At 34.5% G+C, this 25,356-nt stretch overlaps 3 protein-coding genes across 4 annotated transcripts in view; 1 reads left to right on the forward strand and 2 right to left on the reverse strand.

The window, feature by feature from the left end:
- Window positions 1-3,703: 3,703 nt before the first annotated feature.
- gnpnat1 (glucosamine-phosphate N-acetyltransferase 1) lies at window positions 3,704-7,087 on the forward strand. Its single transcript, XM_077239119.1, has 6 exons — window positions 3,704-3,885; window positions 5,665-5,828; window positions 5,924-5,986; window positions 6,416-6,543; window positions 6,629-6,690; window positions 6,816-7,087. The coding sequence occupies exons 1-6, from the start codon at window positions 3,878-3,880 to the stop codon at window positions 6,961-6,963; spliced, it is 573 nt and encodes a 190-aa protein (XP_077095234.1). The 5' UTR covers window positions 3,704-3,877; the 3' UTR covers window positions 6,964-7,087.
- Window positions 7,088-7,978: 891 nt separating this feature from the next.
- Window positions 7,979-17,073, reverse strand: styx (serine/threonine/tyrosine interacting protein). The gene is made up of 11 exons (XM_077239117.1): window positions 16,856-17,073; window positions 16,342-16,374; window positions 15,982-16,035; window positions 15,799-15,896; window positions 15,627-15,687; window positions 15,493-15,529; window positions 15,326-15,365; window positions 15,115-15,165; window positions 14,514-14,586; window positions 14,309-14,402; window positions 7,979-8,480 (listed from the first exon to the last, which is right to left on the reverse strand). The coding sequence occupies exons 1-11, from the start codon at window positions 16,913-16,915 to the stop codon at window positions 8,407-8,409; spliced, it is 675 nt and encodes a 224-aa protein (XP_077095232.1). The 5' UTR covers window positions 16,916-17,073; the 3' UTR covers window positions 7,979-8,406.
- An 874-nt stretch (window positions 17,074-17,947) lies between these two features.
- The window catches only part of ros1 (c-ros oncogene 1, receptor tyrosine kinase), a 29,321-nt gene continuing 21,912 nt past the window's right edge, over window positions 17,948-25,356 (reverse strand). Inside the window, exons 13-28 of one of the 2 annotated variants that reach the window (XM_077239121.1) lie at window positions 24,106-24,281; window positions 23,788-23,982; window positions 22,860-22,906; window positions 22,499-22,710; window positions 22,245-22,417; window positions 21,947-22,103; window positions 21,691-21,783; window positions 20,706-20,835; window positions 20,438-20,603; window positions 20,173-20,237; window positions 19,509-19,638; window positions 19,335-19,432; window positions 18,936-19,139; window positions 18,716-18,850; window positions 18,418-18,578; window positions 17,948-18,247 (exon numbers count right to left, since the gene is read on the reverse strand). In XM_077239121.1, the coding sequence (XP_077095236.1) occupies window positions 18,093-18,247; window positions 18,418-18,578; window positions 18,716-18,850; window positions 18,936-19,139; window positions 19,335-19,432; window positions 19,509-19,638; window positions 20,173-20,237; window positions 20,438-20,603; window positions 20,706-20,835; window positions 21,691-21,783; window positions 21,947-22,103; window positions 22,245-22,417; window positions 22,499-22,710; window positions 22,860-22,906; window positions 23,788-23,982; window positions 24,106-24,281 (2,297 nt within the window). In that variant the 3' untranslated portion in view covers window positions 17,948-18,092. Of the gene's footprint in view, window positions 18,248-18,417; window positions 18,579-18,715; window positions 18,851-18,935; window positions 19,140-19,334; window positions 19,433-19,508; window positions 19,639-20,172; window positions 20,238-20,437; window positions 20,604-20,705; window positions 20,836-21,690; window positions 21,784-21,946; window positions 22,104-22,244; window positions 22,418-22,498; window positions 22,711-22,859; window positions 22,961-23,787; window positions 23,983-24,105; window positions 24,282-25,356 lie in introns of both variants that reach the window. The other variant, XM_077239120.1, reaches the window with a different exon arrangement.

Below are 25,356 nucleotides of genomic sequence, written 5' to 3' on the forward strand. Positions count from 1 at the left end.
GTTAGAATAAAACGCTGCAATGAGATGCATTCGTTTCATTCCAGAAAACTACAATAAACAATTTACTTTTTCCAGCATTAATTACTTTTAATTATCATTTTCAAAATGTATTCAGCATTATGTATTCCCCTCTTACCCTCCTGTCCCATGAATTACCAGAATGTTACTGCTTCTATCAAATACTTGGACTAAATTTGGATTCCCACCAGACCGCACAATGCAGAAGTGTAGGATGTTTAGCTGGAAGAAGTAACAGGATCAGACAACTGGGAGAACAAGCTCCTGTATCACATATGTGCACAAATCTGTATGCTATAGTGAAAAATCAACTTCCTGCACAAAGAGGACAGTAACTCAGTATGCCCATTAACATGGCACAGTTTATCAAAGAGAGGGAACCTTGCCAAGCAAGTCTCAGATATGCCAGCTATTACTGTGCTATCGATCTGATGCACAGCAGAGCAACCATGGACATCATGAATTTTTCATGTGATTGTGTTGTCAAACTGGAAGACAAAAGCCATACAATCCTTACCATTCTTTTATGAGCACGGATTTGTTTCAGTGTGTAGTCTTAACACCTCCCCCAAGACTTGTTTATGGTAATAAGGAAGTTTAAGGCTCTCAGTAAAAGAGTCCTGCAGTCATAATGATACCATTGTCTGCACCGGTTCACAACATGTCTGGCCGATAATATCGCATGACCATCATTCAAGTGTAGATGCTACTGATGTTGCTTCAGAACGGTGGCTCTTGAGTGATGGAAAGTCTGTAATTAAATCAGCGGGAAGTCTCTGGCTCCATGGCTCTTGTGTTCATGTTCTCTCCATTGATCTGTATCAGTTTCTGGACGGCTTCTGTAACGGCTGTTGCAGTTGATGTGCTCTGGGTGTCTGTGTTATGGGCTAGCAAAGGTGCTTTGAGAGAAATCAAATTGTCTGCTATGCCAAAGTGTGTGATTTTTTCGTATTAAAATACTTTATTCAGATACAAGAAAGTAAAGCATTTGCAGATGGATTTGTCTCTTTGGCGCTATAAAACTTTGATGTATTTATTTAAGCATTCTGACAAGTCCAAAATAGCAACACTGACTCAACCAGTGGAGTGAGTTTGAGGACAGGATTATCTTTTTGACCGACCAATGGCAGAAGTGGATGTGTTTGAAAAATCTGTTTAAAGACAAACATTGTTGGTACTTAAATATAATAGAGAATTTTGCACTTTTGATTTGGACCAGTAAGCAATCACATAGCAACACATTTAAAAAATCCAATTAAAACAACCTAACAACTGCTTTGCAAAAACAACGGATTAAAGTCAGCATGAAATGGAAAGGTGTTTTTCTTCCCTATTGTGATTTGAGTGAAACGGCTTCTCGAACTAGAAAAAATGTAGGATTTTGTCCATCAGGAATTAGTTGGATGGTTGTGGTTTTTCTATTGGTCGATCTCCTGTGAGTGACAGGTTATCCCGACCTCAAGCCGAAAAACACATTACCAGAGAAAAGAAGAGATGTCGCTGAGAGATTGATGGGAAGCGGTTTTGATTAAAGATTATGAGGGCACATCATAAACAAACAAAAAATGATTACGTGCACAGATAAATAATTTATATTACATACTATTCAATATTCCATTAAAAGCAAGAATTGACCATTCAATTGGCTTTTGCACTTTTACAAATGCATTAAATAACTTACCAGGGTCCCTTTTATCTACTGAATTAGTTTGACATCAATTTTGGGAGCATAATATAATTATCTATTTAATTTAAAATATACAGTTTTATTCTCCGAGTTTCACCAGAAGTTTGTCCATAAACATTGCATTTTACTCATGTGGTCATGAAAATTCTGGTTACACTTTAGTTCACTAGCTGCTTATTGGCATGCATATTTCTTGGAAATTGGCTGTGTATTAGTTCTTATAAAGCACATATTAATTCTTCATTCTGCATGATCATATTCTACATCCCCACATCCTACCCAATACCTAAACTTAACAACTACCTTACAAAATATTAATAAGCAGTAATTAGGAGTTTATTGAGGCAAAGGTCATTGTTAATAGTTGGTGAATAGTGAGAATAGTACCCTTATCTAAAGTGTGACCAAAATGACTTTAAGATTTACAAATATAGCATCATAAATTATTTTATAGGGCAACAATGTTACATTGTTAAGGCCAATATTTGCTGTCTCATTTTTTTGGCCATGTACAGGCATTAAAGACAAACAGACTGTATTTCAATGATTTGTATCTCACTCAATGTAATGATCCATGGTATAGTCATGTAAACTAGTATATCAGCTTTCTGCAGGCATTTTTTGTGCTCTCAGACTCCCTATTTCCCGCAAGGTTCATTCAATACCTGCTGTCTCTCGGCTTCCCTTTTCATGCAAGTTATTGAGCTTATTAAAGTATGCCTGCAGCATTTTTAAGCAGTAATTGGAGACGCATTATGGAATCACTGTTGTCACAAGTGCTTTGTCTATATATACCATCATTATTTCATTAAATGTGTGAACCATTTTGACAACCCACACCATTAAGCCTTATTTGCATTCATTTTCATATTTTCATTTCTTTGAAAAATAATTTTAAAATGTTCGATATGGCATTATTAGAATCGAGAAATAAACTAAAAACATTTTGTTTGTTTTTTGGATTGGAAAAAATGGAATTTCCAAATATTAAATAAGCAGAATGGTTGGTTTATATGTATTATAATGTTTAAATATCCTTCATAAGAAATATTGAGGCAAATTATTAGAATTGTTGACTGCTTTGAGGTCTGTTTTGATATTATACCTTATAGTGCAGGTACATGGAAGGATTTGCGATCAATGGTAGGCGTTTCCTTCTCAAATTTCTTGTTGGTCCTTTCTGTACAGTAACATCCTACAGAAGATATCTGCTTAAAAACATTTGAAAAGATTATTAATATTTATTTTTGTTTAGACACTTGAGAAAATCAATAGCCTAAGTGAAGGAAGAGAGATGAATTCCAGTAACTGCTGCTGAGTATGCAGTTTGTAACACAGCTTGTCCTTAGAAGTCAAGACAAGACCTACAGGGCAGAGGTCAAGGACAGGTTGTTCTGGTTTGCATGGCTTAGATGGTATATGATATTATAAAACAACTTAATAGCCATTTAAAATTAGCTGTGTATTTTGACTGGAATAATATTTGTAAGTAACATATAAATGGAAAATGTCATTATATAGCCAATATCACTGTAAAGTGCATGTATTAAATAACTAATCAGGTTGTCGCTGTGACGATATGTTTTAACCGTGAGGTATTTTAGCTAAACTTATTTACCACGGTAACTTTAGGCGTTCGTTCGAACACGTGGGTTACACGGTGGGTAGTACATACATTGACAGACACCTTTTCATTTAAATCTTGAGTCTTGTCGAACCAGACGGTGTCAGTTTTCAGATTCAACACGTCTAAGATCACATAACCAGTTTATAAACTTTACGTTTATCCGGCTAAACATCTTTTCCCCCCCTAGACGGATATATTAACGTCATTGCACCGCGCCCTAGTTCAACCTCGCGCCACGTCATATTCCACGCACGCAGACAAGAGGGAGGAGGGGGTGAGACTTTATCTGATCAGTATTTGCTATGATTGGTCAGATAAACTTGCAGCAAATCTACGATTGGACAATTGAGAAGTCGATTATCAACCGAACCAGAGCCACAGCAAACAGTGATTGGGTGACAAGCTGGGCTCGTTAGAATACGTGTGGGAAATAATAACGCAGGAGGAAGTGTATCATGCTGGAACATTGAGGATTTCTGTAACTGGAATCGAGGTGCCAGGGTTCATTCAAACATTTTAGGAAAGCAAAAGCTGTCGATATCCTAATGTCTCCGTAAGTAAATGACAAATCGATCTCAGATACACGAATCTAAAGCAGTTTGATCGCGAGCTCTTTTATCATTTAATTGAACATGGATGGTATTTTGGGATACAGATTGGGATGATTTCGTCCCCAAAGAACAGTACGTTAGGTTTTTTAAAATGAAATGCATTTGAAATTAATCTAATCACTTCCTGGGCGTGATATTATGTACTTTCTGTTCTACACTGAATTGTGACCTTTGTCATTTAAATGTTTCATTTATTAGGGTCTGCCATAAACTGCTTTGAGAATTGTTTTTTCAATACTTGAAATATTGTCTTTTCTTGGAAATGCAGAGAACACAAATTACTACAGACTTAAGGATGTTGTAGATGTCATACTTTGGATGTTTGGTTTGTAACAGAGGTGTAAACTTAAAGAGTACCTGAAAACTATACTTTAGTAAAAGTTCAGATACCTTACAGACAAAATGACACCATTAAAAGTTACATTTGACCAATTCCAAAAAAGACTTGGCCTGGTTTCATGGCTTAGATTAAGCCAGGATTAGACCTTAGTTTAATTAGGACATTTAAATAGCTTTTATAAACGTGCCTTAGAAAAAAAGTTACATTACTCCTGTGCATCTTGAGACAAAACAATGGTATTGACCTATTTTAAGATATCAGTGCAAGTTGCTTTCAGTTAAAACAGCTCAAACATGCATTTTAGTCTGGGATTAGGTTTAAGACTTGTCTGTGAAACCGGGGGAAACACTGAACACCTAAGAGTGTTCTGAAAAACTGATGATTTGTGAGGAGAGCAATTACGTTTACTCTCAAGTTTCAGTTAAAGGGATAGTTCACTATGCACTTATTTACTCACCTGGTCTGGATTTTTTTAAAAGGGATTGTTCACCTAAAAATTAAAACTCTGTCATAATTTACTCACCGTCAAGTTGTTCCAAACCTGTATGAATTTCTTTCTTCTGTTGAACACAAAAGAAGATGTTTTGAAGAATGTCAGTAACCAGACAGTTAATGGGTCCCATTGACTTCCATAGTATTCTTCTTTTTTTTTTGGTGTCCATACTATGTAAGTCAATGGCTACCATTAATTGTTTGATTACCAGCATTCTTCAAAATATCGTCTTTTGTGTTCAGCAGAAGAAAGAAACTCTTACAGATTTGGAACAACTTCAGGGCGAGTAAATAATGACAATTTTTAGGCTAACTAAGCCTTTAAGTACAGTAACTAATTATATTTACTCAAATGCTTTACAGAACACACTTCTAAAAGAAAGATCAAGAAGATAAGGTATCTTATTATCATTGAGACACTATCATAGTTTTGATAAATTTTAATGAGTGTTTATTTTTATATTTTCCGTTTTAATTTAAAAGTTTTAGTTATATTTATTTGGAGTTTCGTTTTAATTATTTCAGTTCAAGTTCAACTAAATGAGAATTGTTTCCTTTGGCAACTAGCTGAAAAAAAATCATTTTTTAAATATAAAATTTTTTTGACTATGATATTGATTTATTTAAATGACTATTATAGTGAACGTTATTTAAAAAGTAACAAAAATGCATTTGTGGTTTTAGTTAACTCTAATAGTCTAGCATGTCTTGTATTTTATTACAGAAGGTCTGATGATTTCATGCAGGCACCGGCAGCTGTACACAAGTTTGACTTTGAATTGTAAATGTTTGGATGATCAAAGTCCAAATAAAATGTTACCACTAACACATTTATTGACAGGGAGTCCTGATCCGTGGTAAGTTTGTCTAAAGTTTTATTTTATTATAGGGCGTCTGGAATGTTGATGGACGAGACGCCCCTGTTTGATCCTTTTCTACTCCAAGAGCTGGACTGGAGCAGCAACACCGTCTCCTTCTCACCTCCCATTTCTCCGTCTCAGCCTGGAGAAGGTCTGGTCCTCCGTCCTCTCTGTACTGCTGACCTAGACAGAGGTACTGGTTACCATTCAGCAATCTGCCCACTCATGTATAGTACTTCGGTACAAACAATCATGATGAACATGTGTTTGTCTTTATGCCTTTTTTAGGCTTCTACAAGGTCTTATCACAGCTCACAATGGCTGGGGATGTCACAGAAGAACAGTTCAAAGGTTCTGCAAGTCCCTAACTCAAAACATCTCACAGTTCTTCATATAGACCTTATGCGCCAAAGAAACAAGCGCTCAGCCAACTTCAGAATTTTGTTTTTGAACTTCCATTTTTGCAATAGCTCTGTTGAAGAGTAATTAGCTGGTGAAGTGGATTTACCTATTAAAGAGTTAACTAAAGTTATCATGAGCAATGTAATGTTTGAAGAGGATGTCATAACAAATGTTGGTAGACCAGGAATATTTTGAAACGAGCGGTTCATTCATAAATCCATAAGATCTTACCTTGATACTGCGGGAATACAACCCGGAAGACAGAACACAATGAGCGCAGTCCTGAAAAGTGGGCGGGGTTACATAAGGTCTATATGGTCTTTTTTTGTTTTTTTAATTAACTATTAAAAAGACTCACTTTTTTAAAAAAAATTTCAGCAAAATTTGAACATATGAAGAAATCTGGAGACTATTATGTCATAGTGGTGGAAGACACGAATCTTGGACAAATTGTTGCCACAGCAACACTTATCATAGAGCACAAATTCATCCATGCTTGTGCAAAGGTACTTTAATACATTTTAAATCTGTATTTTAAGAGTGCATATATTCATAGAACACCTAATATAATTTAGTTTTTTGTCCTGGCAGAGGGGGCGTGTGGAAGAAGTGGTTGTGAGTGATGTGTGCAGAGGAAAACAGCTGGGAAAATTGTGAGTTTGGGTTTTAAAAACACTTTTACAACACTAATTTTGCATGATTAAGGAATACTTATTTTCTTTAAACGCATCTGTCTCAAAAGTGAATGTCTGAATATCGTATTTTGTTTGTTTTGTAGGTTGGTATCAACATTGACTCTCCTCAGCAAAAAATTGCAGTGCTACAAAGTAACACTGGAGTGTGCGCCAAAAAATGTGGAATTTTATAAAAAGTTTGGCTACTCCTCTTCAGATGAGGCTTACATGCAGTGCCGGTTCTTTGACTGAATCCAAAAGAATCTTGAACATCACAGAATGTTTGCTTAGAGCTTAGAATCTGTTCTATTCTCTGAGAATCTTAGAATAGACTACCTCCAAGTTTTCACTTTTAGCCAGCAAAAAAAACAATAAACTTGGTAATTTGGTGACAAGTAACAATAACAAAATATTGTGAAAGAAGCATTTTGAATTCACTTCAAGACAGAACAATGGGTATTTTCATGAACATTCTTTCTAAAAGTCAACATCAAGCACTAGCAGAGAAAGCTATAGAAATCAGATCTGATCATATATGGGATATGTGGTTAACACTGTGTTCCGTTTTTTTTTAAAGGGCTTATGTACTTGAATATTTTCTAATGTAAAGATTTCTATACATGTTTTTTTGTTAGAGGGAAAGCATTTTTAATTACAGAAACTGTTTCAAACAATTTACAAAACTGTAAAAGGCATATTTCCCTCTTTTACTTCATGTTAATGCTGTTTTATGCTTAAAAAAAACTCAAATCACAGTTTTCATGCAAGCAGCGAGTCTGTTATTGGATCTATTATATCTTATTTCAATTTCTCTTGCAGGTACTCATCTTCAACGTAGATATCATTAATGTAAAAAAAATTGTTTACATTTATTTATTATGCTCATGTATTTTCTCAGTTTTGGCTCGTCTTAGCCACTGGTGATGCCGAATCATTAGTTGTGTCAAACCTAGTTGAAGGAAAATAAATTATTTTGAAATATATCCTGATGTAACGAAAGCACATCTTTGTACGCCAAATGCCTTTATTTTTGTACTTGCACTAAATGCCGACAAATAAAGGGCATCTAAATACTTTGTCAGTCAACAACTAAATATGTGGCAGTGATGTTATATTTCCTTTTATAACCGTTACTTTTTATAATTGATGTAAAACCAATGAATGACAAGTGGGTGAAGGGTTAGAAACAATAAAATATGAAGTTCATATTATCATTCGAAATCTTTCCACACCCAATCTAGTCAATGATAACATTGAAAACACATGGTGTAAGTAGCCATCTTTTATTGAGCAGTGGGATGTTAATTCTATGGCAAAACATCTTTCCTTATTAATTCTTTACATAACGACTGATTCATCCTACCATTTCATTTCTATGGCAGTGAGTCGCATTCCTTTGATACCTCCTCACCCCAACCCAAATCTGTCCATAAACATAACAGTAATTCAAGTATCAAAAGTGCATTATTGCAATACTGTCCCGCTGCAAATGCAAAATGCTTTAAATACTATAAAACTGCAAAAAATTTCAGTGCATACAGCTCAAAAAGAAAAAAATATCAAACCATCCCCAGCTCCAAGGGTCACGAGGAGCAGTCTCTCCCTCCCAACCTCTGTACAAATATTTACATTTTTAATCCCAATAAAAATGTAAAAATGAAAGTCCACTGTGGTAAAGCACTTTTTTAGTAAAGCCTATCCATTTTGTGCAGCTGTAACTTGCATACTCCCAAAATCTTCATCCTCTTCTAGTGTTCGCTTTAAGCTTCCTGTAGGGGAAAATATATATGTTAGGCACAGTCACAGTATGAACAAATGCATTTAATAATGTAGTTTCATATATTACTAATATGTACAAATTAATAGAGCTGTGGAATATAATTGGGTCATTCTGAGTCAAATCAACCGGCTAGATCTTTTGATTTTGTTAATATTTTTAGAAAGATCGCAGCATCATTATTTAATTTTTTATTTACCCACAAATCTGGGTCACTTTGCAAACAGTTGATATGTTTTCCTGTTAAAAAGAAATATCTGAACAACAAATAATGTTCAAACTAGAAATGTACCATCAATCTATCTATCTATCACAATTGTATATTACCTGTACATACCTGTCCGAGTTCCATAAATATTCTTCTTCCAAAGTTTGCGTGCCTGTCACTCAAAAAGTATTAAAGATATCTCAATATGATTTTAGATTCTGGTTCTTAAACTTTTCTTTAAAATCTTCATTTTTAAGGTCCTTTATGGTTCAATCCCATACATATGGGATCTCAATGCGGCTCCATGTTGAATTTGTTGTATTTTACACAGTTTCAATGGACAAAAAACAAATGTAGTTCACTTTGCATACAGCTGATACTTGTTGCATTTAAAGCGAAATGTCTGAAGAATAAATAATGTTGAAACTAGAAATGTGTCTTCTTCCCCTCCATCAAAACAATTGCATACAAAACACCTCTCTGAGTTCCAAAAATCAACTAAAAATGGTTAAGGCACATTAACTTGCTCTCAAACATGCATTTATAAGAATCTATATTTGAATCAGTTAAGGATATTTGAAAGAAAGGATTTTGTTCATTTAAACAGCTTATGAAGCTACCAAGAGTTCAAATACGCAGCGATCCCAAAATCTCTGGGATTGAACCATATAGGGTCTTAAAAATTAAGATTCCAAAAGAAAAGTTTCAAAGGAATAAGAATCTAAAATTATATTAAGATCTTTAACCCTTTTTAAATTACAGACATGTAAACTTAAAAAAAAAAATGTAAAAAAATTTGCCACTCTTTACTTAGAGGGAAATAAGATGCATTTCTTGTTTCAGTATTACTTGTTCTTCAGACACAATATGTATCCGCTAAAATTCAACTATTTGAACATGCAGTCACATTGGGATCCCAATATCTGTGTGATTGAAACCTATAGGACCTTAAATATGAAGAGACCAAAAGAAAAGTTTATTAAGAATTAGAATCTAGAAGGATATTGAGATATCTTTAATACTTTAAGAGTTACATGCTTGCAAACTTTGAAGAAAAAAAAAAAAAAAAAATATATATATTATGGCACTCAGACAGGTATATGCTATGCAATTGTGTTAAAATCCCCCTGTAGTCAATCATTTTATCTCTTAAAACTCATCCTTGAACACAAAAACTACACATTTAAACGTTCTTTCCTTGAAAAAAAATCCCGTCATGACTTAAAATAGCTTGAATGTAACTACACCCTTGTCTCATTTAGTATACGTGATTCTATGAATATGTTAATCAGCCCCGCCTCCACTCACACCAGCTCAGAGATCCATCCGTTGACGTGATTGATTACAAGGTAGCTTATGACGTCAGAAACACCAGCGATTTCAACCTGCGTTTTTGAGACTGTCTTTGGTTCACTGCAATTTTAAGGAGAAAATACTCGGCAATGGTGTTGACTAATGAATTTGCACATGGTTTGTCTTAAAGCATATTAAAAACACCACATAGACATATAAACAACATTGAAAGCTTGGTTTACACCACAGGGGGACTTTAATAGAAAAAAACGAGATACATTTGTAGTTTCAACATTATGTGTTGTTCAGATATTCGTCTTTAAAAGAAAAAAATATCAACTGTATGCAAAATGACCCACATTTGGTTTTTGACCACTGAATAATGTGTGCAATTGACCAATTTACTCATGGAGCCACATTAAGATATCCATATCTCTGGCATTGTACCATATAGGGCCTTTAAAATGAAGATACCAAAATAAATGTTATTTAGAGCCAGAGTCTAAAAAGATATTAAGATATATATTTTAATGTTTTAATACTTCTTGAATTACAGGCAGGCAAAATTGGGGCAAAAAAAGTTTGTATGCATTTTGATCTTTCACTGGTGGTATATAATGCAACAAAGATTGCTAAAGTAAACAGATTTAACTAATAGACCTACCAATCTCTGTGTAAAAATAAAATAATGATGCCGCCATCTTTCTAAAGTCATTTGGTTCCAAATCTCAGATGAAAATGTCATTTTTTCAATGTCAAGCCAACAACAAAAGCAGAGTTAGCATGCAAAAAAATTGCATACAATACGAGTAAAAATACACAAGAGTATAAGATAAATTCTGCACTATTTCATAAAAATATATAAAAAGCACTACACACAAAAAAATTAATCATTGTAAATGCTACTAGTGAATTTAGACATTGCAACATTATAATGCACAGAATGAAAAACGAATATTAATTTTGAGAATTGCCAAATATTTAACAGTATAGTGTTTTTAAGGATAACTGATCCCTCCAGGATTTCGTGGGACTTTTTCCTGATTTTTGCAGTGTAAAATGACAGCAAAATTTCCTGTATTTCTTGTGTAGTTTTTCAGTGAAAAAACACCAGTCTCAACATGTTTATTGCTTTTCTGACCTCAAGAACCATTGGGCTCTGTAATTTCTAAAAGGAGAACACTGATAATAACTTAAACATATAATTGCAATATTTTATTTCAAATGTAACACCAAATAATAATAAAAATAAAAAAAACATTTTATTGCAGCGTTTCCCACATGATTTTGTGACATGGTTGTCAGGCCTTCTAGGGGGGTCAGGGGACACAGCTCTCCCTTTAAAACATTTTGTATATTATCGATCAATTTGTATATATTATGTATTAAATGTGATACAACAGGCTTTTGAGTAACGTTTATTTGTTCATCTCTCAATCGTCATTGTAGGCCTATTGCATGTTTTGCCCCTCACAATAAAAATTATAGAGTGCAAAATTATTAATGCATAAAACTAAGCATTTAAATATAATCTTACTTAGACATACTATTAGGAGATGTAAAGTGACAAATGATATTTATATGCATTTTATGCAAGTAGTCTGTTATAATGTTTTAAAGCTCTCATAAATTTACATTTTTGGCCATTTAAATAACTGGACCAAATTTCTATTTTTGCTCAGTTTTGGCCTCTGAATAAAATTTAACTGTTTTCCCCCTCTATATTCAGGCATAAAAAGCTGATGTATCGAATATATGACAAAACAAAACGTTTTACATTTAATCTAAAAGTATATATATATATATATATATATATATATATATATATATATATATATATTTTTTTTTTATTAAATTATTTCAGGCTTTACAAGGTTATGTTACTATTTTTATTAGTGGTCGACCAATAATTGTTTTTTTATGGCCGGGTGCATAAAGTAGGGTGGCCTATATAAAGCTGATATTTTTATATATAGTCTATATACTTTATATTTATTTTAATCAATATTTCATAAATTAGAAAACGTCCTTAAAGGGACAATGTGTAGTTTTTTTTAGGAATTTTATTATCTAAAATCAATATTTTTATTCATAAATATGTCCTCAATGATGTACAAATACCTCTGCCAATTATCTGAATTATTACGAAGAATTTATTATCTTTATATACATGTGACGGGTAGGTCCACGGAGGCTTCCATGTCGTTCCGCCATCTTGAAAAACTATAATAGCAGAGAGGGTCAAAAAGTACTAGGCCAACGCGTTTCCACAACGCGTTTTCGTTCAGAGCCAGCGTCACGTAACTGAAAGCAGCAGAAACGGAGGAGCAGAGCAGTGAGAGGCGCTTGTCACTTCCCCGGCAAGTTTAAAAGTCTGCATTGCACTGTTATTATTCATACTGTAACATTCGTTTGTTCGTTGTGTCAAGTTGCAGTTTGCTTGAAATAACAAACCTGTTAACCCGAAGGAAAAGTCGATGAAGTGCTGTTAGAAGACATCCTGTCAGCTTTTTGGTACATAACAGCTACCGTAGATGCAACACGCATTTGAAAAAGCGAGGCGCTGGAGAGCACAATTCGTTTGAATGCAAAATACAATTTCACCGCTAGATGGGAAAAAAATTCCTACACAATGTCCCTTTAAATATTGAAATCCTTAAAATAAACATGCTTATACTTTAGATGGCAACTTCTTGAATCTGCAATTCTATTACAGTATTTTTCACAAAGTAATTGTTTAAAAATACTTGAATATGTGTGAATAAAAAGGAATTAAACACTGTAACAGGGCACTCAGTAATCTGGTCATTTCGTGCGCACTGGTAATCATTTTTTCAAACTGGGCAACTGGATATAGAACAGCATATTTCAAAATTAAGGCTTTAATGTTTTTTAATTGTGTCTCCTGTGAAGTTGATCTTCTGTTCGCATTCACTCACTTCGCACGGACTGACCGTCACTCGCAGTAACACGTTTTGTCAGGCTACAAATGCACACTTCACAACATAGCACAGCTGGATTCGATTGAATCTGCAAGGTTTGTGAAATTAAATGTTTTTAGATATTCAGAGATTTGTTTAAATGTTGTAGATGCGCATTTGCTGAATGTTGAAAGTGAGAAAGTATTTTAGCCTGATTGTTTGCCTTTTCTGTTACAAATAATATAAAAGCAACGCTTTACTTTTTCGCATACCATTTACTTTGTTTACCAGTTCTGTCTAACAAAGTATTAGATATGACTGACAGAGATCGTAAACTAATGAAGACGGAGAATGTGAGTGAGCGCTGTGTGATCAGGCACTGCCGTTTTCTTTTCAGGCCCTGAGCGCCACCCATCAAAATATAAGTCTGGAGCGCCGTCAAAATAAAAGTCCCGCTTCCAACACATCGGCCTATGAGAAAAACTTAACAGCCAATGCCGATATTTTAAAAATGCCAAATATCGGCCGATATATCGGCCTTGGTGATATATCGGTCGACCACTAATTTTTTTAATATAACATAAAGGACCTTAAACATAACAGTAGCCTACTTTTGAAGAATACACAAATTAAAAATATTGCAAAAAAAGATTAGGGCTGCACAATTTGGGGAAAAAATCTAATTATTCTCTTAGCGCAAGTCGACTGGATGTACGGCCATCTGCCGGAAGCAAGTTATTTTAGTCGATAAAGTTTTAATTATGGATATTTTTCTTACATGAACTTCAGAAGGCCTTTTTTCAGAGCATGTGTGTTTGTGTGTGTGAGAGAGAGAGCAAGGATGCTTTCAGCATGAGCAGGGTTGCGGTGGTTGACTGACTGGTAGTGACAGATGCATTGCCGAAGCACAAACGGCACAAACAGAAGTTTAGCGATTTAACGTACCGTATTTTCCGCACTATAAGGCGCACTTAAAAGCCTTTAATTTTCTCTTCTCGCGCTCACGCTTACTAATAAACGCCTGGCCTCCGGCGCCGCGCAATCGCTACATTCCCTTTGGCACATCTAGTGGATGCATAACGCAAACCCAGTCAAACGTTTGACTGCAGTATCTTATGCGCCTTATAATCCGGTGCGCCCTATATACAGTTAATTTTCTAAAATAGGTCATTCATTGAAGGTGCGCCTTATAATCCGGTGCGCCTTATAGTGCGGAAAATACGGTATGTAGCCTACTTCCAAGTCGCCTACTTGCTTGATTTTGCGTTAAATTTTGTGATCGTAGAAAAGCAAAATCCTAGAGGGACTGGGTACGGTACTGTTATACTATGCATCACTAACAGAAATAATTCAACTATTACAAACTGACCACTGGGCCATAAGACATTGTTCTCTAACCTGGCATCCCAGCTTGGATGGAGAAAGACCTGCCCAACTGAATGGGTGACATCATCTTGATGGTTAGCTTTGCAAGATATATTGCTTCATATTCCTTGATGAAAACAGAAAGAACATCCATTTATTATGCATGCATGTATATAAAACTGCTATAGCACTTAATGTTGAATGAATTATTAACGCTGAGATTACTTTAAAATCATACCTGTAGCTGATGAACAAAGCCAACATTGGGATTAATACAAAACCGTCTCTCCTGTACATGACTAAAGGCATCCCTGTAAAGATATAATATATGACACAATTAGGGATGCACGATATATTGGCCACCATATCGTATCAGCCGATAAATTCTCATTTTTAATGTTATCGTTACCGGCCCAATAAGAAAATTTGGCCAATATATTAGAGCCAATAAATAATGGATAATTTCCTTCAGCTGAGGCACTTCAGATGTGCAGTTAATTGCAGATGTAAAGTTAATTGCAACATGTGCAGGGCAAGTCTGTCAAATAGGCTACATAAAATTATAATGAGAGTATCATTATAATTGTGCGTTTGGGATTTGGATTTAATGGTGAGACTTTTGTTTTTGTAATCAGAATTTTTTTTTTTAAATTTTGATTTAGATTTATCGGCCAATATATAAGTTATTGGCTTTCAAATATGAAGAATTATAGGTATTGGCCAAAATTATCAGTATTGGCCAAAATGTTCATCCACAATTGACTTCAAGTCAAACTCGTATTATCATGCATTAATATTTTTGGAAATGTGTGAACTGTTTCTCCAATAAATTCTGTTACCTGTATTTTACACCAAATGTCTCCATAAGGTAGGCAATAACTAAGGCAGCGCTGGAAAAAAAAATTATAATAATATAGATAAAATATTAGATGTATTAAGTAAAATCAAACCACATCCCCAAAAGTGATTCTTTTAAAAATTATTTTAATAATCCAAAAAAGTCTAAATAAATTATTTTTATAAACATAAATTATAAAAAAGATCATGCACCTTCTTGATATCCCTGCATTTCCATGAACAAGTACCTTTCCTGCCACACAAAAATGTGCAAGATGGATGAGAAAATCTAGTATTGAATGTATATTTTAGTATAAAGTTTGTACTCATATCAATGCTGCCATTACTACACAAGATTAATATGGAAAAACATTCATTACCCCCCGTCTCTAAACATCCATCAATAAATTCTTTAGTCTACAGAGAGAAAGTCAGGTAATCATAATTAGACAAAAGTATCACACACCAAATAAAAAGCATTTAAAAAAATATATATAAAGAAAGGCCAGCTTACCATTGGGAAATATCTAATTATATTTTCCACAGGGTTATCTGCTATATCTAAAACAAGGTACCTATGAACAAAGATTTAAAGTAAACCAGCTGTTAGAAATACTAGTGGACCTTTATATTGAATACAACTCACATATGTGCATAGAACAAAGGAGTACCAGAAATCAAAATACCTAAATTTATGGGGAAAGTTTGGCTTTATAAAGTTGGCCTCAATGTCTTGTCTGACACACACGACGTGAGTAATGCCCTGCTTCTCCAGCATTGAGAGCTGAAAGAGAGGATGAATTATTACAGGAAACCGGGCACAGATTATCTTCATCATGATGCATGAGAACCGATCATCTCTACAGTACCTTACTCTTCATAGCAGCTGAATAGGGCCCAAGAAACAAGCCTGGGAGGATTTCCTAAATCATTACATCAGATTTGGTTTTAGTAAAAGTAGAGAAAGTGATCATTTGATGAGAATGAGATATGAAACATACTTTAGACTGTGACTCGCCAAATATAAAATATACAAAAAATTTCTATTGAAGGTGCTGAGTGCTGACAGTGAAGACACATTAAATAGAAAAAAACAAAACCAAAAAAACGGGGAGGGGGTGTGCAAAAGTACTGGATGTTTCTACTAACAAAAAAATATCCTGTGCTGTACAAAAGCCATAACAATATAATGATATACAATCATGTGCAAAGTCTATTTTCATGATCACCTGCATCTCTCTTCTCATTGGATACGCCCAATCCTGCAGAAATGGGATTGCAAAATCACATTATCAGTTTTTACAAGCATTCTTACAGTAATAAAAAACAGAAAAGGTATCACTATAAACACTGCACAATAAACTGCAGCCCAATACAGGAAAAAAACTTATCTAACTACCAATAATCGGTTTGACATTCATTTTTAAACAATGTTTACACTTTCTCACTTAATCGGTTTCTGTCAAGTTTATTGCTCAAGTTAGACCAAAATAAAGTAAGAAGGTACTTGAAGTATGCAGTATATTGCCAATTTAATGGGTTCATTGTTGTTGTTGACTAAACTCAATATTAGTCTCGTAATGGAGGTAAGTGACAAATAATTTGATTGGTAGTGTCTAAGACCTCTGTATTTATTCATGCATTGACACATACTAGTCAAACAGGCAATGCTTTAAAACAGACATATTGAAGAGTGACTGAGATCCAGCAGTTGTTAGCACTGCGCTAATGTTCATAACATACCAGCTGCTCTTCTTTGGCGGCGGGCAGGGACGGGAACTGAAGTTTATTTCCTTCGTCCATGCTGCGAGTGTTATTCCAGCTTTTAATACGTGCACGTCGCCTTTGATGGATTGAATATAAAGATGAACTAAGTGCAAATAAAGTAGAGTTTTTGGAGGAGCTCCGCGCTCACGCACGCCATGCTGCTTCCACCGACGGCGGTCACGTGACATGCGAGCACCATACGTCAGAAAGGGGCGGCGTCGTGAATTAAATGTTAATCTGTTGACATAAAAATAAATATATACAAAATTGGCAGAAATATTCAACGTCCATGGGATAGAAAAAGAAACGACAAAATCAAATAAAGAATAATTTATTTAAATTAAAATTGTCATAATATTGTTATACTATGAAATGTATTATTAGGCTATTTTATGTTTGCAAAATATAACCAATTTAAGGCAAGACACTCCAGGTGAATAGGGTAAAACAAATCCCCAATATTTTTTATAAGCCACAAGTTTTCGTAAATGTTTAAATATGCAATTGAGAAATCGAATTTAATATGCACTAATTTGCATAAATTTCTAGAACAAAAATCTGAACATTGAATGAAGCCAAGGTCAAAATTCTGATTTTTTTTATTTTTATTTTTTTTACATATTAGTCAATGGTGATAGGGTCTTAAAGGTGTATTTTGGATGTTAACTTTCCACTGATCTGAAAAAACACTTTAGGAAATCCAAAAAAACCCAAAATCTCAAAATTGACAGATGGATGAAAAAATTAAACTTTTAAGTTGCAGAATTGCAAGTAGACCTAGGTGAGAGGCCTAGGTTTTTTTTGTTAGGAAATACAAATCTAGTTGTTTTTTAGTGTTGATATAATGCCTTTTTATTGTTCATTCACTTTACACATTATGCATAAAATTATCATTGGTATTATTTAGCTGTTTGCATAATTTAACCAGTTATCAATTTAATCAGTTGCAAAATTTTGCTGTTTGCATAATTTAACCAGATAACAATTTAAGTACTGGTATTTCTTTAAGCGAATACAGATCTAACCGTTTTTGCAGAATATTGATATCTGTTTATTAATCATTCAACATTATACATTAAACAATACAATATTTATTATTATTATAATACAATATTTAGAAGAAAGAAGATTACAAAAGTGAGGTCCAGCTCACAGGTCTTTGTGCAAAACTTGAGGTGCCAGTGACTTCAAAAGCACATTGGCAATTATAGTCTTATCTATCTTCAGTGGGTGTCGATGTGTCTGTTCGCACACTGTCTGGGCTCTCAGCTCGATACATCAAGTAATTCAGTCCCTCGTTGCTGAGCACAAGAGACAGTCCAGTTTCCAGAACTTCATCTTCATCGACACCAGTGCAGACCTCCTCCTCTGGAGAAAATTAGCAAGAAGTACATGTAATGAGTCACAAATATGTGCACATCTGATCCAGATGTATTTAAGTAAATTAATCAGATTTATAGCATTTATTCCTTTTTGTAGGATGAAGTAAAGTTAATATTTTTGATTATATTGATATTTATATTGATATAAAATCACACCGTCTTCCTGGTAGGCTCGGTTCACATGACCTTCAGCTCCATTCTGGTTCGCTCTTTTATCCTCCTCATAATCTCTCAATTTACTCAGGGTTTCCTCAAGGTACTGGAAGTTTGGCCTCTCAGTTGGTTCTTTACTCCAACAGCTCATCATCAGATTATACCTACAAAAAGCAGTAATAAAATTGAAAGGTAATCTTTGCTTTTTACCATATTCATTCAAAGCATGACATATCTTTGTCTTCGCATTCAATCAATTTATAACATGTATTTGTAGAAATCATCTACTAATAACACTTACAATCTCTGTGGACATCCTGCAGGTAAAGGCAGTCGTCCACCTGTACTGATAAAGCTTAAGACTTCATGGTTGGTGTATGTGGGATATGGTAGCTTTCCTAAAGTCATAACCTCCCATAAGAGCACACTAAATGCCCTGGAAAAAGCAAATTAAAGGAAAACATATTTATTGGAATTTGCATGTTACTAGATCAGGCAACATTAATACTCAAGATACTGACCAGACATCAGAATATTTATTGAAAATGCCATCGGTTAAACTCTCTGGTGACATCCAGCGAACAGGAAGCAGACCTTCACCCTTCTTCCTGTAGTAGTCGTTCTTATACACATCACGGGCCAATCCGAAGTCTCCAATTTTAACCACCCTTTCTGGGTCTATGTAGCTTCTTACTGACACTAAACAGTTCCTTGCGGCAATATCCCTGTACACAAACCATTGAATGTAGTTTCATTTAAATAGATTTACTTTTATGCATTTGGCAGACATTTTCGTTCAAAATGACTTGCATTGAATTCAACGTGTACATTGTATGTGTATGGTCATTGTATGACCTTGGCATTGTGAGCACCATGCGCTACAGGAATGCATTAGCAGTATATGAGCAGCACATCTTTACCTATGAATAAAGTGCATCCTTTCTAAATAAGCACATCCAGTGGCAGCATCCAAACTGATGTCCAGAAGGCTGGTGAGGTTTAGTAGCTCTTTGTGGGTCTATGAGACATAAGAACATGTTAGTGCTGTCAGTGAATAAGCATCTCATACAGTATATTTGAAAACAAAGCCTAACATTGGTAGGACGAGCTCCTCTCAGGTAAGATTGAAGGTCTCCTCCTTCCATCAGCTCCAGGATGAGGTAATGTGGCTCGTTTTGCAGACACACTCCAAGCAAGCGCAGGATGTTAGGATGATTAAACTGGCTGGAGAGCCACAAACACAAAACCATGCATGATAAATGTTCTCCGAATAATTGTTTTCAAACAAAATACCGTTCAAAAGGTTTTGGGTCAACATTGAGTAATTAGCATATCAGCATATTAGAATGATTTCTGAAGGATCATGTGACACTGAAGACTGGAGTAATGATGCTGAAAATTCAGCTTTGATATCAAAGAAAAAATTACATTTTAAAACAGAAAACAGGTATTTTAAATTGTAATAATATTTCACAATATTAATGATTTTACTATATTTTTGCTAAAATAAATGCAGCCTTGTTGCGCATAAAAGAGACTTCTTACAAAACCAAACCCCAAATTTTGAACAGTAATGTAAATCAATAAATAGAGTAAAACAGAGCCCCTTGGGTAAATTGTCCGTTTAGATTTTATTTTCTCCCAAAACACTGAATAACAACAGACCTCAGCACCATCATTGTCATTTGCTCTAGGCCAGGGTGTATCTTATTATAATCATATGTTTAATGTGATGCTTTGAGCAAACTTTTCTTTTACCTCATCAAATGAGCTTCTTTTAAGAACTCTGTTTTCTCATAGTCACTGGCATCTTTCCTCAGTGTCTGTGAAGAGATTGATTTGTCAGACATCATGATTGCAATCTGTAGGCTATTTGCTGAAACAGCCTACCTGTATGTATGCATGTATGTATGTATGTATGTATGTATGTATATATATATATATATATATATATATATATATATATATATATATATATATGTTATTTAAAGTGGAAAATTTAAACAGTTTAAACCAAATGTACCTTGACAGCCACTCTCCTCTCTGGCACAACTCCAGTGATTTGGTTGCCAACTGTAACACCTTCATAAACTTCTCCAAAAGCACCGCTACCCAACAACCTCTGGAGCTTCAGACATTCTCTAGGAAACACAGGAAGTGACTCAATCTCTCCCTGGGCAGGTATGGCACTGGGGAAAGTTGTTTAAATATTAACACACTCTTGTGGTTTGTAGATGCAACAAAATCATAATAAAATGAAGCTTTAGTTTGTAAGTGATGTTTATGTGTACCTGATGGCAAAGCAGGCATTCTCAAGACCAACTAAACCTCGAATATACTCCAAATCCACATCTGGATGGATGTGCACACCGGTTGTTGTAACTGTCCAATGATCCTTTTTCTTATGGCGTCTGTGCCAAACTAAATCAAAACAGTAACAGTAACAAGTAAATGTTGCACAGATCTACATCAAAACAGGAGTAAATTTTGTACTTTCATATTCTATCATTAATTTTGATATTCCTGCCCAATTGGTCCAACGACAGTTTCCGATAAGTGGGTGAAGGTTCCAATAAGTGTTTACTGCGTGTACTGTCTTTTAGGTTGGAATGCCAACTGGTTATTAGTCATATAGTTTAGCAGCACATTTGATTATTCTATTTAAGTCTTATCCTCGTTCACTCGGGTACCAAAGTCACACAGGTTCCCCCCACCGGCCATTCATTTTATGCGGGCCCACGATCACAAACTCACCAGTCTGATTAATAACCAGAGGGTATGGCTAAAACAATTTAACAATGCTTGCTATTGTTAAAAGGTACCCGTGTAGCCCCCATACAGTCGCCTATATAACAACTTAGAGCCCAAACAATAACCAGAGGTTATGGACTACTATTAAACCAACTATTATAATTTGGTTTACTTCTGTGGAGACGAGACCATTGTACCAGTCACACTGAGAAATTTCAAATGATACCAGACATTTATAGTGGTGTATGATAATTATTCACATTAAACCATATAGATTTTTGGGTGAATTTTGGTGATCTCAGCATGAGAGAGAGAATGAATGGGGGAAGAGGGAAAGAGAAGTAGATTCGGGTGATACTGAGGTGTGACTTGCGTCTAGGATGGGTATGCTAAGAGAGAGTTCATATGTTAATTTCCTTTGTTTTCTCAGAGTGTAGCCCTCTCTTTCAGTTCTTCCAGTTCTACCAGTCCTACAGGAACGAAACAGTCTTTTATTAAAGGGAATTGTGTCATTTGTGTACTTACTGACTGCTGTGACGATGACAATAATCAGTGTAAAACCAGCACCGACTGATATGATCAAAATAATCAACGTCATGTCTGTGTCTAATGAAGTACCTGCGATGACAACCACAGTGCATTTAAAATGGCCTTTTTGTATAAGATAGCACAATAAAATACACAGAAAGCAAAAAAGTACATTTTCATTAAAATGTAAGGTATGCAATGTATTTTTTTCTATATATTTTTTTCTATATATTCAATGATGCAGCATTCTTACCTGGAGTAATGAAAGTTGTTTGTGTTGATTCCCCTCTACCCCAATATGAAAAGGGGGTTATGGTGATGTTAAATTTGGCTCCTGGTTTGAATCGTGTGACATTTATAACTGCTTCGGAAAATGTATTAACAGGGTGACAATATCTGGTGGGGTATTTCTGCAGAAATGTGTTGGAAATACATCATCAATACATTTTACACAAAAAAAATGGTCACATAAAACATTGTTTTCTTTTAAAGTACTTAGGGTGGATTTACAATATCTAGTTTACAATAATAAAAAAAATTCGGTGTAGTACATTTTGAAGCTGTTCCACATTTTTCCAAAGTTCCTTAGACACTACACAATAAATCACTGTCCCGTAGTCAACACTGCTAGGTTCCCAGTGTATATGAAAAAATGTGTCATTCCCTTCAATAACGATTTTGGAAACTGCAGGTGGAATAACTAAAGGAGGAGACGCAAATCCATCTGGGATACAAATACAAAGACACAAAATGATTATGATTATCACATACAGCAATATGACATATATGTTAACACAGTGCTGACCTGGAAGAGGTTTCAGCATTTGCTGTACAACAGAAAAAGCTGTCAGTGTTTTGCTGGAAGACATAAGGACACTGTTGTTTTGGTTCAACTCCTGAATCCTGAGCTGTTTGTTCTCATCCAACCAAACAAGTCGTCCGCTGTAGGAACCCACTTGATGATTTGAGATTTGAGATGTGGTCCATCTTGCAAATTCCACCACTTTAGACTGCATCCTTTAAAGTTACAGCAAATGGATGAATTTATGCAAATCATTCAAAAACTACATTTATTCAATAAGAAAATATTATTGTGAGAAAAATTGGTCATTAAACAATTAATTCATTAATGAGATCTAACTGTTCAACATTGTATATGTACCAACCTGAGAAGACTGATGTTGACCCTGTAAAGATTCAACAGGGAGCCGTCCTGTACCAACCAATACAGATTACCTTCAATCACATTCAAAGTGATACCAGCGACCTATAATTTAGAGATTTTCTTCTGTGAAATAAAACTTTTCGCTAAGGCTGGATTCAAGAGTCTACAAGTGTATGTGAAATGGGTACACAACCGTTCAAAAGTTTGGGGTCAGTGTGATTTTAATAAAAAATATGAAGAAATTATTACTTTTATTCAGCAAGTATACATTAAATTGATCAAAAAAGACAGTAATTTTTTTTATTTTTTAAATGCTGTTCTTTTGAACTTTCGGTAACACTATATTTTACAGTGTCATTGTTACATATGTTACATGTAGTTACTAAAGTAATAACAGTAAAATATGCATAATTACATACAACTAACCCTAAACCAAACCAAACCCTAATCCTAACCCTATAGTAAGTACATGTAGTTAATTAATAATACTCAGTATATACAAAGACACCTTAAAATAAAGTGTAACTGAACTTTCTATTTATCAAAGAATCCAGAAGAAACTGTTTCATGGTTTCCACAGAAATATTAAGCAGCACAACTGTTTTCAACATTGATAATAATCAGAAATGTTTTTTAAGCAGCAAATCAGCATATTAGAATGATTTCTGAAGGATCATGTGACACTGAAGACTAGAGTGATGATGCTGAAAAATTCAATTTTGCCATCAAAGGAATAAATAACTTTAAAAAAAAAATAGATACCAGTTCATTAAAAATTGTAAAAATATTTCACAATATCATTAGTTTACTATTATATAGTTTCACTATATCCCAGCAAGAATGATAGTCTTCTAAAAAAACAATACAAATCTCACAGACCCCAAACTTTTGAACGGTAATGTATTAAGCAGTGTATATTAGGTCCTCACCTCTTTCCCTGAGAACACACTCAGTTTATCCAGGAGTTGGTAGTCTTCTCCATCCAATCTACAGCCTTCTACTGATGTTTCCGTGGTCCAGTAGATGGCAGCATTCAATGAATCAATCACCAAACTGAGAATCTTCTGCTCTGCTTGAAGAAATATCTCAACCCCATGACCAGGTGTAGGAGACCCTCGGCATAACTGATAAGAGATGCAAGATGGTTCACAATTAGTTCATATAAAATCAATAAAGGATTAGTAGCTTCTGCTTGTTATGTCTTCAATATTTCACTTATTCAAGCATGACTGAATTTAAAAACATACCTGATTTGAGTTGCAGCTCCAGTATAGATACTGTCCCAGCCAGTCAAAGGCCAGCGCTTCAGCATTCATGGGTGATGGCATTGTCATCAAACTCAGAGATTTATTACCCAGTTCAATCCAGTTAATGTGGCCCGAACTGTTAGTCCAGTAGATTGTGGAGCTATACCAATCCATGTCTGCTCATGAAAGAAGAACATGCTTTTGACCTTGTTTTATAGGGAGTTGCATTGTGAAATATGGGATGCATAATGATGTTCTTTAGTTTTTTTAATTGCATTATATAACTAAAATATTTTAAAACAAGTGGAATGTATTTTAAATAAATACTCTACTGTTGAAAAGCTTAAGGTCGGTAAGATTTCTCTTTTTTATATACTTTTATTCCGCAAAGGTGCATTAAATCGATCAAAAGTGACTGTAAAGACATTTATAATGTTACAAAAGATTTTTATTTTAAGCAACTTTTTACATAATTACATTTTAAATATATTAAAATAGAAAACATTTATTTTAAATTGTTATAATATTTCACAATGTTACTGTATTTTTTTATATTAAAAAAGACTTAAAATTTACTGACCCCAAACTTTTGAACCGAAGTGTATCACAAGCACACTTATCAATAAGAACACTTCACAAAATGTTTGTTAGGTATCAAAATATGAAACATTAAATTAATTGTTCAAAAAGAAGGCAAAAGGTCTTGGAAACATTTTGGTTGTCAAACTTTATGGATAGTGTTGGGGAAAGTTACTTTTAAAATTGCATTACAAAATTGAGTTACTCCCTAAAGCATTTGCGTATTGCGTTTCTCACCTGGGCTGGGCTCACGCCTTGTTTGTTGTATAATTTTAAAAAACAAAAATTAAAAAACCCCAACAAAGTACTATTTTTGGCAAATGTAAAGGCTCTTTCACACCAGGGCGCAGTTGTTAAAAAGTTTTATCTGGATCGGAATTGTCTGGATTTGGAAATCCCATATTTCTAACCAGGATAAGGTAATCCATCTTACTTTTGTATCAATTTTTCAAAGCAAAATTGGATTGGATCACCCAGATACACCATTTTTCAGATTACCAAATGGAATTGCTATAAATGAGATCAATTATCATAATGTAGACTACTTGCTATGTAAGGTAGGATAGGTAATGTGGGGTCACTTTAAGTGTTTTTGAAGAAACAGAAAACAGCTCAATAAAACACTACAAACATTCCTTTCCATTTTCAATTTCCTTTAAAGGCACACTATGC

The sequence above is a fragment of the Siphateles boraxobius genome, unplaced genomic scaffold (genome assembly GCF_051911475.1).
Source record: "Siphateles boraxobius isolate OS27281-9 unplaced genomic scaffold, OSU_SipBor_1 22, whole genome shotgun sequence".
Classification (NCBI taxonomy): Eukaryota; Metazoa; Chordata; class Actinopteri; order Cypriniformes; family Leuciscidae; genus Siphateles; species Siphateles boraxobius.